Source organism: Vanellus vanellus (genome assembly GCF_965231255.1).
Source record: "Vanellus vanellus genome assembly, chromosome: 3".
Taxonomy (NCBI): Eukaryota; Metazoa; Chordata; class Aves; order Charadriiformes; family Charadriidae; genus Vanellus; species Vanellus vanellus.
Genome location: NC_138907.1, coordinates 87671778 through 87688898, shown reverse-complemented (window position 1 = coordinate 87688898; position 17121 = coordinate 87671778). Strand labels below are relative to the sequence as shown.

Genomic DNA, 17121 nt, shown 5'->3' with positions numbered 1-17121 from the left:
TCGGCATTGCTGTTGCTATAGGAAAATCTTGTAACGGCCAGCATCTGACAGCTGGCATTACAGCAAGGCGAGCCGTAAAGTCTGCTAGGTTCTCCATCAGCCATCAAAAATAGTATTACTTACATTAATTAAAATTCAGCAAAATTGTTATGCCTCTACACTGGCAATTTCACTCAGGAATTACTTCCAAATAAGTACAATTACAAGTACTTCCAAATAATTACAATTCATGAGTAGGACAGTCAGAGCAAGTATTGTATTCTGGTTCTGCTGTTGGTTAGCTCAAACTCCACCACTGCAACTGAAGGAAACAGCTTCTATCCATCATAATTTTGTGAAAGAAGTGTCCAGCACTTAACTGCAAGTGACAACTCAAAATGGAAGTAGCTTGGCAGGACTGAAAAAAATGTTTTTATCTATGCAATTTTTAGAAGTCATTATCAGCAGAGCAACTTTTTGCAAATAGTGCATATCACAGTCAACCCAAAATCTGAAACATCATTCTGCTTTAACAACAATGTATTTTTTTTCAGAATAAGTTAAATGTAACAAATAGACTCTAAACCATGCAATTTTGAATATTTAGATTCCAGCCTGCTTGCCTTCCTCAATGCTTCAGCAGTAAAACAAGATGAAATAATGCAATGAAGGATTCTTATGACAGCTTTATATTAAAACAAGGTCACAAACCTCATCTGGAGTTCCAGACTGCTGTGTCTGCCAAGCTTCCAGTTGCTTTTCAAGTTCCTTTCTTAGCTCTTCAGGATCTCTAGTGATGTGCTAGAGGTGTAGTTATGAGATTTATGAGACAGAAAAATAAGTTCACACCTCTGGTGATCCCCAAACTACAGCAAACTATAAAAAAGTAAAAATGCATTGTTCTTGTTCTTTTAGACACAAAAATACCTGAAAAAACTTAAATGAAGATTCTAAATATCCATTTTTTTAATAGCCTCCATGTACAGGTAGGATAAATACCTCCCCACAAATACCTGCATCTGTGATACAATCGATGTAGAAACTAAACTACCAACATCTATGATACAAACACTGAGAATAATCAAATACAGAACTTCAAGGTAATTCAATGAAATTATCTTGACAAACAACAGATTTAATGACAGTATAATGGAGATCAAACTATTGAATATTACCTATCTAGTATTTTCCAAAATATAATATGCTTCACTTAATTTTAGTTTTTTTAAAGCTTCATTCAAACCACTTAAAGAATTGAATGACATCTTCCTCTTTACCTGCCAGAATGATAAACCATTCTGTTAAAGGACACCCAAACTTTATTACACTTCTTTTACTTTTATTGTCCTCAGTGATGACTTCTGTTTCTGACTTGTAAAACCATAGTTTAGCCAAACATTAGTATATCGTTTGCATAACCTGCAGGTTGACGGATTAAGGAAAATAAGCCTATGAATGTAAACTCAACGGTACCAACAACTTCTCATTCCTCAAGAAGCAGCAGTAGCCCCTCTGGTCACCTACTGTAGGTTTAAGGAATGGAGGAAGAACGTACACGGAGGGGGCTTTTTCCCTGTTCCTTTTGCTAAAAGGTGAGAACTTGCACTTTCCCCCCAGCACTTTCCCCCCAGCATTGTTTCTCCCTTCCTCTTTAACTGGTGCTGCAAGAGCTCCCCCTCCTGTTTCAGGTTTTGCATGTCAATAGAAAAAAAAAACAACAAAACAACAACAAAAAAAGGCACCTAACTATTCTGACAACAGGAGAACACTTGCATTCAGTAGCCTTTTTCCAAAGAGCTGCAACATTTGGCATTAAGATGGAAATACCAGGTATAGCTGGCACACCTGTGTTGTGCATAGAAACAGTAAAATATTGCCCTCCAAGTATGTACTTGGGACACATTATAAGCATGAAAAAAAAAAAAAAGAGTGAAAATAATTCTTACTTTATCAACTCGTTATCCACCATCAACTGCTTTTATGCCATAGCTCTTTATGATAAAATATGCTTTTTCACAGCTAACGGTTTGTACTGGGAAACTATCGAGTGTTACATGAAGTTCTAGGATTTTCTAGACTATGATAATGTTTTTTGAATTGAGACATTCGTAAAAGGCTCACAAAAGTTCTCCAATACTTGCTTTTTTGAGGAAGTAATATATTGTGATGAATTAACTGAGGTGAATTCTTTGTCCACAATGGTGTTTTAAAGTCACTAATGCCTAGCTCTATCATTACTCTGAATCCTTTTTGTATCTTCAGGCCACACAGCCTTGCACACCACTTTCCACTCTACCCAAGCACTTGCTCAGCAGATTCATCTGAGCAAAATAGTTCTTGACAGTTAGAAAAACAAAAGTTTTTTAAAAAAGAGTGAGGATGGGGTCTTCCCACATAAGGATGGGGAGGACTTGTAATTTTAAAGTCATCATTCAGCTGCATATACCACAGTTGGTTGTGTGTCACTGTTCATTCTGGTATTAAAGAACAGCAAGCTACTGAGTTGTCTGAAAGAAAGTAATTCTGAATTTGTGCATTCACTAATTTTATTAACACAGGCCAAATAAAATAGACTGTTTCTAGTACTGTAGTTGTAAGACGACACATTGGTTATCATACCTGGGGAGTGTCCACCAAAAACTGATGGGCTGTATGTATGGTCGAGTCCCTGCTTCTCTCTGGCTTCTCTTCAGTCACCTTTGGTAGCTTTTCTGTTGTAGGGTCATCAACATCCTCGGAGTCAAAAGTCTGGATCTCTGGCTCCACTTCACTCGGTCCTACAATCGCAAAATGAATTACTAACTTTGTGGATCACACATAATACAAGAACCAATATTGTATCTCAACTCTTTTACAAAGCGTCTCACATGCTTTGCAGTGCACAAATTTTACTACAATCAATTCTAGCAATAGGATGAATATAAGACCTTGCAACTCACTGGAAGAGGTAAATATGCATTTCCTTATGCAAACTGGTTTTCCCTCTTATAACCTTCTTTCCAAATGAACAAAATATTAGCGGATGGATGTTCAACATCTGAAAGTTCCATTGGTGAAGTACATTTTTTGAGCTTCACAGAGTGAGAGGAAGTATGAAGCAATTTGAGAACGTTCAGAAAATCGTATTAAAAAAAATAATGGCAATCTTTTCTTATCTCATCTTTAACTCTTTAGTTCTGTAATGGAACAGTTTCCGATCAATCGGGAATCAATTTACAAATAAAGGAATGGACTAAAGGTTTTCTTTTATTATTATTTCTACTATACTATACTGTTTAACAACTCATTTTTTAAGAATTATTAAAAAAAAAAGTATGACATTGTAGGAGATGTTTCAAAGATCCTAGTTTTAAAGAACATACTGTTAGGGAATTGTGTGGAAAAACAAATAGACTGATTACATGCATGCCTGTACATAAAGCTAATGAGTCTATCGAGATTTAAGTGAAGAGATTAAACTTGAAGGGGATGGGAGGCAAGAAGGTGAATTCAGGCTGGTAGAACTCATCTCCCCTCTCCAGCCAGTTTTTGTGTTGTTTGAAAAGAAAACCATTCAAAATTCCAAGCTACAATGTCATTTACTTAGATTCATCAAAATTAAACTTTTGTTGCAATTGGCAAGACATGTTTATTTGTATCTAGCTTATTTTGTTTGTATGGGCTGTGTCAGACCTATCATCTTCTCCTCCACCAACCATTCACATCAGATAGCCATTTTCTGTTAAGCAGCTCAGTTTTGGTTTGTTTTGTTTCATTTCCACTTAAGGAAGAAAGCAGTGAGACACTGTCACTTTGGTGCTACCTCACTGGATGTTGTTCAGACCAGCTCCCCAGCTTCTTGATGTTTTGTCAGAAGTTACACACAAAACCAAGATGAGTTATGTGGTGCTGATGCTGGTGACACTGGAATGCATTGCTAATGCCAATTAATTAAGTGAATTGGCATTGTGTCTAACAACAGGGAAGTAGTTGCTTTTTACTTCTTCAAAGAAGTGAATAAAGAAAATTGGAGAGACATGGATTTGACAAATGGACCACTTGGTGGATAAAGAACTGGCTGCACGGTCGCAGTCGCACTCAAAGAGTTGTGGTCAACAGCTCAATCTCCAAGTGGAGACAAGTGACGAGTCGCATTCCTCAGGGGTCGGTACTGGAACCTGTACTGTTCAACATCTTTGTTGGCGACATGGACAAGTGGGGTCAAATGCACCCTCAGAAAGTTTGCAGATGATACCAAGCTGTGTGGTAAGGTAGACACGCTGGAGGGGAGGGATGCCATCCAGCGGGACCTGGACAGGCTGGAGAGGTGGGCCCAAGCCAACCTTATGCAGTTCAGCAAGGCCAAGTGCAGGGTCTTACATCTGGGTCGGGGCAATCCCAAGCACAAATACAGGCTGGGCAGGGAATGGCTGGAGAGCAGTCCTGAGGAGAAGGACCTGAGTGTGCTGATTGACGAGAAGCTCAACATGAGCCAGCAATGTGCGATTGCAGCCCAGAAGGCCAACCGTATCCTGGGCTGCATCAAAAGAAGTGGACAGCAGGTTAAGGGAGGTGATTCTGCCTCTCTACTCCACTCTCGTGAGACCCCACCTGGAGTACTGCATCCAGCTCTGGAGTCCCCAGCATAAGGACATGGACCTGCCGGAGCGTGTCCAGAGGAGAGCCAAGAGGATGACCTGAGGGCTGGAGCACCTCTCCTATGAGGAGAGGCTGAGAGAGTTGAGGCTGTTTAGCCGAGAGAAGAGAAGGCTCTGTGGAGATCTTATTGCGGCCTTCCAGTACCTAAAGGGGGCCTACAGGAGAGCTGGGGAAGGACCTTTTACTCAGGTGTGTAGTGATAGGACTAGAGGGAATGGCTTTAAACTGGAAGAGGGCAGGTTCAGATTAAACATTAGGAAGAAGTTTTTCACTTTGAGGGTGGTAAGGCACTGGAACAGGTTGCCCAGAGAGGTTGTTGGAGGCCCCATCCCTGGAGGTGTTCAAGGCCAGGTTGGACGTGGCCTTGGGCAACCTGGTCTAGTGGGAGGTGTCCCTGCCCATGGCAGGAGGGTTGGAACTCAATGATCTTCAAGGTCCCTTCCAACCTAAACCATTCTATGATTCTATGAAGATTAGAGACCATTAACTTGAAAGAAAGCAGCAAACCCCTCTGTCACTCAACCAACTCAGGAAAGGCTAATGTTGGTTACTAGGCAGGAATAGGAATACCGCTGCATAAAAGTCAATTAAGAGCAGATGTTTTAGTCTTATAAAACATATACACATCCACTACATGCAAATATAAATACCTACATATACATTTAAAGATGTACATCAGCATAGATTTAGAATGTGTTTAAAGTTAATGTACCTGGCTTTTTAGTGGCAGTAGACTTCTTTTTTTCTGGCTTCAGCTCCTCTGTGTCTACTGCTCGGAGATCCTCATTGTTCTGCATTTCTGTATCCATAGCTGCATTTTCAGAATCTCCCTCTTCCTTTTCTTCAAAAGGCATAATAGGTTTCTCTTGCTCCTTGCTAGCTACATCTGTATAAAGGCAACAATAGTTATTAAGGGGAAAGAAGAACGAAAAGTAGTGAAGTTGCAAAAAAAAAAAGTTGCATTCTGAGGCCACTGCATATCAGTTTTGGTGAACTTCAGAAGAGATCTGATATTGTCTCAAACCTCAGTTTTATCTTTCACTGTGCTGTGCTGTGTTGCGTCAATGAGTTATTGCCCTGAAAAGCTGATGGATAAAATAGACTAGTTACTTTAATAGAAAGCAATTTATTTAAATTTAGATTAGAGAAATATTTATGAAGAGACATCAATTTGTTTGATACAGAATAAAGAACCTGTTGTGTTATCTGAAATATTTTGCATGTGTGGTGGCAATTTGGGCTTCAAAATAATTGAGAACAGATTTTAAATATGTTTATTAAACTAAAATCCATTTTTATGAGTCAATTCACTATTTTCAAAAATGTTATCATTAGTTTGAACCTGATTGCCGAAGAGGAGCATTTCTTGTAGTGAAATGGTGCTACCTCTTAAATCAAAGCAAGGATTGTTAAATATAACTTTAAAAAACATACTGGGAAAAACTACAGTAAATAAGAGCACTTCAGGATTTGACTCTGCTCTTTACAACTCTTTACACCCAGAAATACCACTGTACCATATGTCTGTGCATCATAATATTCAGAGCTTTGCTTAATATGTTCAAATGCATCAGCCTCCTCCACGTTTTGTTTAGGCTGAGATGTATTCCGCTTTGCTTCACTGCTGGATTCGATGGTTCTCAGTCGCTTGTGGATATGTTCATTGTGATCTCCCATTGAGCGCTCATTGTCTGCCTGACCAGGTTTCCTCTTGAAACTCTGAAAAAGAACAAATTAACACCATGAACTTCAAGTGAGATGCAACCAAACACAGATTAGAACAAGAGTTCTAACAAGGAGAAACTGAGTCCTGACTATCTGCTGGTTAATATTAAGATACTCAAATTAATTAAAAAAAAAAAAAAAAAAAACGAAGAGAAGAAATGAACCTGGGTATTTTTTCTGCTTTGCTTCTGAGAAGCCATCCGGGCCATGAGCGTGGATTCATGGCCTTCTGATTGATTTGCACTCGAAGCTCCACTTCCATATTCCTGCGTGATGAAAAGAAAATTGCAACAGTAATTGAAAAGGGGTTTACGAACTGTTGTAGACAAATTTGAGAAGCTAAACTGCTACCTTTTATTCTGAATGACAAACAGCTCACAACTGCAAGTATTATTCTTGTCAACAGCAGACAAGACAGTTCCGCAGCTCCACAATTAATCTAAATGTACCATGCAGTTTGACGGCTATGAAGGTATCTACACAGTCTTCAGTTTTTTTTTCAGTGAATTTATAATTGGTGTTCTAAAAATTGAATCTTCAGACACAATTCTTAAAAATATGGCAGCGATTCCGTGATTGTAACTTGAAAACACATTCACAATTTCATCATTTTTAATTAGGACACTTCCATGTAATTTACCTCTTTAGACTCGTCTCTTTCTGAGGCCTCCCCAGCCAGCTCAACAGCACTGTCACTCTGCAAGTTTTCTTGCCCAGTCTGCCCTTGTGTTTCATGCTCCATTCTTTCCTCTGGGTCAGGAATCTGTTCATCCATTTCTGAATTATCTTTACCCTCTTCTTCCTGAATGAACATCAATTTATTTTAACATTCTAAAACCATCAGGAAACAGAAGGCTAAGGAGGTAACAGGAATACAGATGACAGAAATAAACCAGTTTAATAGTAAGTGCATCTCTTATCTTGAAGAAGATTATCACTAACATTACACCTACTCAATGTCAAATTGGTTTCACAGCATCATAGAACACATCAATTTCTTAAGTCTTGTATAAGGTAATTAAAAACAAAAAAAGAAAATTGGTCTTTTATTTATTACTCTCTACCTGAGGTTGAAGGCCTTGATCAGCAGCAGGGATTCCCTTATCTTCAGCAGATTCATTTTTTTCCTCATCAGTTGGTTGTGACTCTTCCCCCTCCTCTTCTGCTGCATCCTCAGTGTTCCCTGCATTGTCTTCTTGATCATCAGCATCTTTGTCCCCTTCATCTTCTTTCTCCTCTTTATCTTCAGAAATACCTTCTTCAGCTGGTTCTGTATCTTGATCATCTCCTCCTGTCTTGCCAGTATCCTCCTCATTCTGTTCTTCTGTCTTCTCTGCCTCACTTAAATCAACAGGTTTCTCATCTACTTCAAAAGCATTTTCTTCTTCTGGGTTAAAAAAAAAAAAAATCAGAAAGATAAACAAAACTTTCAGCGAAGTACACAGACATAGAATATTACAGATATTTGAAATAAAACTGCCCAGCCTATAAAAAAAATCTTAAGGAAAATACTGAGAATTCTATACATAGAATCTATGATTTTCTATAGCAGATAACTTCTTTAAGTCACGATTGGTTTGTAACTAAAAATACAGCAGGATGAATTCTTATTAACTTCTTTTAACCTAATACTCTTGAGGGTCAGTTGACTTTGAGTACAAATTCTTGTAAGTATCATAGAAAAAACGGAAACCACAAAAACAAGTGGACAATGAAATAAGGAGCTTCTAGCATAAATTAGGGTGTATCACTTGGATAACATGAGAAAGCTTGCTTCACAGTGTGTGTGAAAAGGAGGTAAAGAAAAACGCTGTAATGTTGAGTTCTTATCTGGCCTGCATTTGTTATCTTGATATTTTGATAAACACAAGTAAATTTGCAGCTCCTTGTTACACATACAGAAGCCTACCACCACCCTTCTTTCTGTAGAGAAAAAGAGCTCATTATCTGACTGTTCCTCTCTATTTCCATTTGGCTTTAATCTGGGAATCCGTAGAGAGATTTTCAGCTGTACCTTGATCTTCTTCCTCCTCATCACTCTTCTCGTCATTCTCCAGGTTCAAATTATCAGGAAGGTCCAAAGGTTCAACTTCAGGCTGCTTTTCTTGCTGGCCATGATAAGGATCTACTTCGTTCTCATCATACTCACGCTGTCAGCAAAAGAATGGGGGCAGAGGGAAATAACATGTATGTAATAAGTGGAAGGAAAGGCAAAGATGAGAAATAAGATACTACTGAATTCTCTAGGACACAGAAATACTGCATACGTTATTACATTCTGATCAGTTAAAAACAAATTTCCAGTAGTACACACCCTTACATTTAAGTAGCAGAAGATCACTTTTGGCAAATGCATTTACGTAAATTGTGACTTCTTCAAAACAGCATGTTTTGTGTTCAGAATGCAGTTTTCCTAGCTGAAAGATTCTGAAGAGAATCTGCAGTCTTTCAGATCGTAAATGCACTCTTGCATGTTATGCAGAATCTTCAAGCATACTGTATACAGATTTTGGGGATGAGTCCAACTGACTTAAGATGTTTCTGCTGCTAAACACAGCAGAACAAGAACTTTTAAGCTTTGTCCATCAAACCATCAATTCAGTGTAAAGCTTGTTTTGGCAGCCTTTACAAGTTCAAGTTAGTGCAAACAAAAATTCTTTCTGGATTATGGATCAGAAAATATACATATAATATAATGGATACAAGATGGTTTAGTTTTAGCTCTGAACTAACTTTTTTCAGCGCACCTCACTATTAGAAAAAGAGCATTTCAAATTCTCAGAAACATGATGTGAGCAACAGAATATTGTTTAACAGCAAGATATTCTATGTAGTCCAAATCATGTTTACCTCATCAATTTGTTCATGGATTTTCTCTTTGTTTCCACTGTCGTCTTCTTGTTGCTCTTTTTCCTCATCCTTGGGAGGCTGTTTTTTATTATCCTTGTTTCCTGTGCCCAAATTGTCATCTTTTGCAACGAGCTCTGAATCCTCCTATTAACCAACAAATTCAAAAGAAAATCAGTTACGGTACTCGCTTCTCAAAGTCTGAGTGACAAGACATCATCTCCTACAGAAAAAAAGACACCATGAAATAACTTGTGATACCTCATCCATTCCTGGTCCAGTTTCTTCTGTTTTACTACTGGCGTCTTCATCATCATCTTCATCTTCATCCCCCCAGAGCCTCTCATCCAGTTTATCATCAGCTTCAGCATTATCAAGATTTCCCATCTGCTTATCCAGTTCCTCCTCTTCATCTGAATTTTCATCATTTTCTGTGTACAGTTCAGGATGTGTTTCAGTACAGAAGAGGTAAAGCTAACTTTTTTGTTAAATTCAGAAACAAACAGGCAGTCAGCTTAATTTCATCACCCTATGCAGTTAATTGAGAGATGCCGAAAAGACACACATATGCTAACACCCAGAAGAGCAAGGTTCTAATTACGTGGTTCAGAGTGTTCTCTTGGGCATACGGACACACGGCATTCTCTCCCTCAGAATAACAACTCCCAGGTGCTAAACTTGAATCATTTAAACCCTCTATTCCTTATCCTCTCTCTTCTCCATCTCCTCCAGCTTCATTAGTCATGTTTTGAAGTTAACTACAGCCATATTAAGTATTCTGTTGATCTGCAACAGCTCCAAAGTCAGTGACTTATTTTAAAATGTGTCCTCACAAGAGGAAGATACAATTGTCTCCCTTCATTTCAAAACCACCATAGTCACAGAAGAGAGACAGTATTTTCTTTGTACGCTTCTTTACATTCACATTAATACTACTTAGTATTCGTATACAAATGGCACTACTCTGTTGTTAACACTGACTTTTCAGTATATGCTTCATTAAATAAAAGTATCAACCGTTACTGGACTGATCTGTAACATTTTTTATAAGTTTGCCATAGTGGAAGGACCAAACCTTTTTTCTCCTGTTCTCCATCATGCATTTTTCCTTCAAAGTCTTCTGTCATTTCAATTGCATTGTCTTCTCCTTCAATGTCTGGTTTAGAATCCGGATCTTCTTTCTCCTTCTCTTCACCCTTTCGGAAACTGTCTTCTATCTGCATTATTGGTAAAGCCAAAAATTACAATGGATCTTGCCTCTATATTAAAGCTTGTATACAAAGATAAAAGCCAACCTAAATAGGAGACTGGAGGTAACTTCATGTTTCTTTTACCTGAAACATCACAACATGTATCTCAAGGACTTTTTCAGTTGTACCCAAATTAAACAAGAACAACCCAAACACTTGCCTGATCTTCACTTTCTATTTTATCGCTCACATCTTTCTTGCCTTCCCCATCTCCAATACCACCATCCTCGTAATCATGAAACTGTGTTGCTCCCTCTCCAGCTTCATCTTCGAGTAATTCTTTTGGCAGGCAAAACCCCTACAAAGGCAAACAGAAACTCAAAACTTTCTGTACTAGTATATACATCTTTCAGCTTAGTTTCTATGTAAGACTTTTGTACACATTAAATATATGGTCACCATATATCCACTGTTATCTCTAATAACTTACCTTTTGGGCAAGCTCTGTAAAAATGCTAGTTAGAACAGAAAGCAGTTTTCCAGTACTCCTGTGAGATGCCAGTGAAACAGTGAGGTAGAACAGGATAAGGTCTGAATACTTGCAGAGCATGGGCTTTAGACGCACCAGCAAATAGCAGGACTGGTTGAAGAACTGCAATTAAAACCAAAGAACAGCTGTCAAACATGATTACGTAGAAACTGAGATGCACCTCAGAGAGGGTGATGATACAGACCGAAAACAGACACCTAAACCAGAAATATCAATAGGTGAGTTTAAATACAATTTCTAAAGTTTCTGGAGCTTTTTCAAGATTTTCACAAAAACTAAAACTTTTCTTTCTTACTAAACGAACATCTGGCTTTTGCACTGTAGAAGAGTACCTATATTTTGACTATAATTTCTCACATGCTCGTAGTTCTAAGGTATTGGACTGTAAGAAGCTATGCTCATTTAACCAAAGTTCACAATTCCAAATCTTTTGAGACCCCAAAGCCAAAAACTCTTGAGAAGAATAATTTTACCTTATGTTTATCTGAAGTGTAATCTTCCCCATAAGATTTCAGGTTCTCCAGGAGTTCCGAAACCGCTAAAATTGCTTTTTGCGCATGCAAAGAATCCAAATCTGCAGCGAGATCCTCATCCAAAAGCTTAGTTATATGTCCTGTTTTAATCACGTCAAATGAGGCTGCATCCTCTTTGTCTGAAATACATAAAAAAAATACAGAAATCACGTCAGACATTCTAAAATGTTACAGCAAGCAAACTAGAAATATCCATTTTATATGTTTAAATAGACAACTTCTATTAAAATTGCAATTTTCTTGTGCATTTGTACCTCTGCTAGACACACAGTTCAAGAAATGTTTAGGTTTGCATTGCTTAAACTCTCCTCCTATCCCGTAAATAAATTAACAAACTTACCATTTTCATCTGGAGACTTTTCTTCCCCTTTTCCATCTTCCCGTTTTCTCTCTACCAAACACTGGATGGCATACAGAACAACACGGATAACAGTTTCCACTTTTGCTGAGAAGTGCTCCACAAACTCTTCATGTGACCCTTGATTTCCTTTTGAACCATAACACAGGCAGTTTTACATAGAAACATATGAAATTACAGGTTACTATGTTTCCCCTATGCAAGGAGCATGATAAGCACTACACAATTTTTACTGCATAGTTCTTCTAAAATCTCCTTGCTAATCCTGACCTGCAACTACGGTGTAAGATCTGTCATCAACAGTGACTAAGGGGGAAAAAACAAAAAATTACTGCATAAATTAACTCTGGACTAAATTTTGCAAGTTTGAATTTCATCCAGTGTTTCTGGATATCTGAATGAACACGGAGCCATCTTCTGCGATAACCAAAGTAATCAATTCTTATATCTTTATCTAAATTACAAAATGGGCAGAGAAGAATTGTCCTTACCACTGCAATTTGACATTGAAGCAAGAAGCTGTGTTCTCCAGGCTGTGAAATCTGCTGATGTATTATTAACTTCTTCTTGTATATACTTTAGGCTTTTGATTAGGGCCATCTGATTTACAGCTTGCCTGTCTTCCCTGTTTGGAAGAAATAGGGACTCTATGCCCTGTAACTGAGCTGAGACTTCCAGCAAACAACTCATAGCTGATGTGCAAACTTCAAAATCTCTCCTGCAACAAGAAATACCATAAATACTGAAAGAAGAACAAACAGTTCACCTTAAGATTAAACCACGGATGCGGGGGAGGCAACTGATCTCCATTTTGAACTTATCAAATAAAAAGTATGACAACAAGCAGATATGCCACTTATACCCACACTGTTTGAAGTGGAGAGAAAAATGAGAGGATTATTATTAAATAGGCTACAGATTTCTTTTAAAATAAAAATTTCTTCATTAAATTAACATTTGAAATTCGCCCCATCAACTACGGAGCTATGGGTATGAAAACCCAGAAGACCAAAGACAAAGTGAGAAGCTGAGATGGACCAACTTTTTTCTGACTTCTCAGGGGAGTGGAAGATGACACATACATTTGTTTAAAAAGCCAGGCACTGCACTTAGTAAGAAAAATGAACGGAAACAAGCTTCAAGAGCATCTGAACACAATTTTCAAGACACACATAGACAAACATTTTCAAGAGGACTTCACACATCTGATACGAACATAAAACATAGAGATTCAATTTCATGCACATGTAGAACTCACCAGGAATAAAACAAGGTCTCACATGACTGTCGTCTTATTTTGTCCACTTCTGCTTTATTTGCCTTCACATTTGCCAGCATCGCAGTCAATTGTGTAGCTAGCTGCAGCCACAACTGATCCTTATTTCGCATCCTGCATGCAGGAGGCAGTTGCTCAATTGTTACTGGAGTCATGTATTTTAGCTCCGAGGGAATTAGGTCAGGTATTCCCGTAAAAACACTTCCCATTTCAGGTCCTGAGCTCTGAAAAATATTTGTTTTGACATTTGTCCTTTCACCGTCACTGCACTTTAACTCTTCTTTTGGGCAGCATTGTATAAACCAAGACAGCTCCTCAAGAACCATCACGCACTGCATGGAAAGTTGCTGCAGTTTGTCAGTCCAGCGTTGAATACTGTCTTGAGGAGGAAATGCTACATTATATTCTCTGTCAGCAGTCAACCGAGAATCTATCTCTTGTATACAACTCAGGAGGTTCCTGGTTAAGAAGAAAAGGAAAAGTTACAATCACTAAGTTTTATGTTATACTTCCCTTTGAAAAGCTCAACCTTTAGACTAAGTTCATAAAAGCTCTACATAATGTAAACTTAGTGGAAGTAAACCTTTTTCTGGAAAAACTAAAATGATAGTCTTTTTGTAGAAAAAGTTTTGTTTAATTACTGAATTTTTCTCTCCATTGCATATGTTTGAATTGTCCTGAAAACAGGGCTTTGTGAGATTTCTCAGAATCTACACCGTGCTTTCAAACAATCCTTAAAGTCCTGGCCTGATACTGAAATATTAATTTTCCCCCATTATAAAAGCAGTTAGATTCTAACACACCTTCATTCTCTGAAGCGCTGTGTTAACAAATGAGCTGACAAATGCTGGAGAGCAACTCTGTGGAAAGGGACCTGGGAGTCCTAGTGGACAACAGGATGACGATGAGCCAGCAATGTGCCCTTGTGGCCAAGAAGGCCAATGGCATCCTGGGGTGCATCAAGCAGAGTGTGGCCAGCAGGTCGAGAGAGGTCATCCTCCCCCTCTACTCTGCCCTGGTGAGGCCGCACCTGGAGTATTGTGTCCAGTTCTGGGCTCCCCGGTTCAAGAAAGATAGGGAACTGCTGGAGAGGGTCCAGCAAAGGTCTACTAAGATGATTAGAGGATTGGAACATCTTTCTTACAAAGAAAGACTGAGGGACTTGGGTCTTTTTAGTTTAGAGAAAAGATGACTGAGGGGGGGATCTTACTAATGCTTACAAATACTTAAAGGGAGGGTGCGAGGTAGATGAGAACAGTCTTTTTTTTAGTGGTGCCCAGTGATAGAACAAGAGGTAACGGGCACAAACTTGAACATAGGAAGTTCCATCTTAACATGAGGAGGGACTTCTTTACTTTGAGTCTGGCAGAGCACTGGAACAGGCTGCCCAGAGAGGTTGTCGAATCTCCCACACTGGAGACATTCAAAACCCACCTGGATGCCGTCCTGTGCAACCTGCTGTAAGGTGACCCTGCTCTGGCAGGGGGGGTTGGACTAGATGATCTCCAGAGGTCCCTTCCAGCCCTGACCATTCTGTGATTCTGAGATTAATCTGATTTGCAATGAAAGTCACAGCAATGCAGCTAAGTGTCTTAGAAGTTTTACTATTCCTGCTAACTGTAAAGTTGAGGGTTTGTGTTTTGGGCTTTCGTTTGTTTTGTTTGTTTATTTTTTCTGGTTTCCTAGGGTTAACACAAATTTTGCACCACTAGACTCCAGTCTAGATTTCCTTCCCTGTACAAAGGAATTAAATCCTGAGCCAACTTCAAAAAGTTTTATGGATTACAATAGTGATTAGCACAAATATGCACAGTGGAGTTTCCAGTGAAAACAATGAGTCAAACAAGAGTGAAAAAAAAAATCACATCAAGTGAGCATGACTTCCTATACGCTTTTCCTTTTACAGTTTTGACACAAGATCTAGTATCTCCTACCTTTCTAGAATTTTTCTTTGTAAGCTGTTGAGGTTTCTTCATATAGGCTCAAAGTGCCATCCAGATTATTTATTTGTTCCAAATCAAACCAACAACTTGAACATAGCCAAAATTAACTTTGGCCAATACCTCATGAGAGACTTAAAAATCTATAGGTTTAACTTTGTAGTTAACTACAGTAATTATTTCATCGTTTTTATGTATGCCTAACTTGTTTTTCCCAAATTATTTTGATTCCAAAATATTGGCTGCAATGACAGGATAAACAATACCTAGCCCCCTTTCCCCCTGCCTTTTATATCTGGGCTTAATTGAGGGGAGGAGAGGAGGAGAGAAGTGGGGAAGCAGGAGGAAGAAGTTTTGTTTTATTCTACCTTATTTTCCATTTTTCTTGAACTGAATTGCTTACTGTCAAACTCCTTGACAACATTTAAATGTTGGAAAATGTAAAATACCTCAGTAAGATCCACTGTTCTGTCAATGCAGTAAGAGATCGTCTCTGTCTGACAAGCATCTGCATGAGGTGTGCAGAGAATCCTTTGCATCGTTCAATGCTGCCTAGTCCAATATCCTAAAGAAAGCAGACACAGAAAAAGTGGGAGGGAACAATTAGATGAATAAGCAGACAACAACATTCTCTATGCCTCCATTTCATTTCACTGGGCAGGCTGGAAGGTTATGGTTTAACTGAACAAGCCTTAAAATGTAGACAAAAGTTATAGTTATTACAGTTTCCCCATCTTCCATATATCCTGCATACAAATTTGATTTTCAAGTAGCTTCTGCAACAACAGTTATATTAACTTACGCTCCACTGCAGCAATTCTTATCAGGTATTTAGTTCCAATAGTAAAGCTACCTTACATAAATGATGATTAAATTCTAGAGACAAGAGCCTAAATTTTTTCATTCATGACCGTTGCTAAAACCACTTCCACAACTAATTTTACCAGATTTACTGACAATTACTTTCACTTCTTTCATTAGAAAGGATCCCATTTTAACATTTGAAATAGATGTTCACAACACAGAGCAAAACTGATCTCGGCTACATTCCATTATTTATGCCACTGCCAGCTGTGACACTTGTCAAGATGATGTTATAAAACACGGGGTGAAGCACCGTGAGAAGAGCAGCATCTGGAAGAGATCCTTTTTTCCTGGACTACTGGAAAAGTGGTACTGATTTGGAAGAACTCATTTGTTCCTTCTACTGATTTTAGACTAATTTTTAAGCGAAGAAATGTATCAGCACTTTTTGTGTTAGGCACAGGTTCCAGTTATGTCCAATTATAAAGATCAACTGTTTTTTTCATGAGCAACAACTAATCCTGGTTTTGTTTTCCTAACAAGCTTTGATTCAGCATTTTGGGAGTTTTCTTCATGCACAAAAAGCAGCAATTTGGGACCTGTTGGGATGAAAGATACTGTACATTTAAAAAATTATTAACTCAATTCACTAAATTGGTATTGTTTGGTCATAAAACAACAGGTTTTAAAACAGTGCATTTAATGATTGGCCCCAAAATATCATATTTTGTATCATATTACAGAACATACCACGATCTCACATCACCTGTTTACTACTAGAAAATTTCAGTCCAAGATGGTAAAGTGAACAGTAGTAGGATTTCCATTTTTACTTTAGTGTTTTACCTTGGCAGGTGCTAATAATGCTGTCTGAAGTCTAGAGTGGCGTGCAAGTGACCGATAGAAGTACTTCTGGCATCCATCCCAGGCAGAAGAAATCTCTGTCAGCAACCTGACAGAGCACAAAAAACGTCCAATATTAGAAAGGTATATAATTTCAGTACCTCAGCACACTGGAACCACCAGGTCAGCTCTTCAACCTAACAGATAAGCTTACAATTTGTTATTTTGCAAATGCATTGATCTTGTAATTCTTCATTTTCTCCACAATTATTTTAGTCTTAAGAAAACATTTACATTTAAAAAAAAAAACAACTCTAAGAAAACCTTAAGCAATAGCAGCAAAATCTCTATCTTTGAATATTACTTAACACCTAAATAGTGATTTAGCCCCCCGCGTCCCCCCCGCCGCCCCAGTTAAATCCAGCTTGATAGGGAAGC

At 38.3% G+C, this 17121-nt stretch overlaps 1 protein-coding gene across 1 annotated transcript in view; it reads right to left on the bottom strand.

Moving 5' to 3' along the window:
* The window catches only part of MDN1 (midasin AAA ATPase 1), a gene marked incomplete at its 5' end in the record, with an annotated part of 107633 nt that overhangs the window by 7380 nt on the left and 83132 nt on the right, over nt 1-17121 (bottom strand). The window contains 19 exons of the mRNA XM_082480739.1: nt 691-780; nt 2599-2756; nt 5330-5503; nt 6135-6336; nt 6507-6608; nt 6983-7144; nt 7407-7729; nt 8357-8492; nt 9193-9336; nt 9451-9620; nt 10265-10402; nt 10596-10737; nt 10870-11031; nt 11403-11581; nt 11803-11949; nt 12312-12538; nt 13079-13555; nt 15486-15601; nt 16687-16792. Of these exons, the coding sequence (XP_082336865.1) occupies nt 691-780; nt 2599-2756; nt 5330-5503; nt 6135-6336; nt 6507-6608; nt 6983-7144; nt 7407-7729; nt 8357-8492; nt 9193-9336; nt 9451-9620; nt 10265-10402; nt 10596-10737; nt 10870-11031; nt 11403-11581; nt 11803-11949; nt 12312-12538; nt 13079-13555; nt 15486-15601; nt 16687-16792 (3355 nt within the window). The remainder of the gene's footprint in view (nt 1-690; nt 781-2598; nt 2757-5329; nt 5504-6134; nt 6337-6506; nt 6609-6982; nt 7145-7406; nt 7730-8356; nt 8493-9192; nt 9337-9450; nt 9621-10264; nt 10403-10595; nt 10738-10869; nt 11032-11402; nt 11582-11802; nt 11950-12311; nt 12539-13078; nt 13556-15485; nt 15602-16686; nt 16793-17121) is intronic.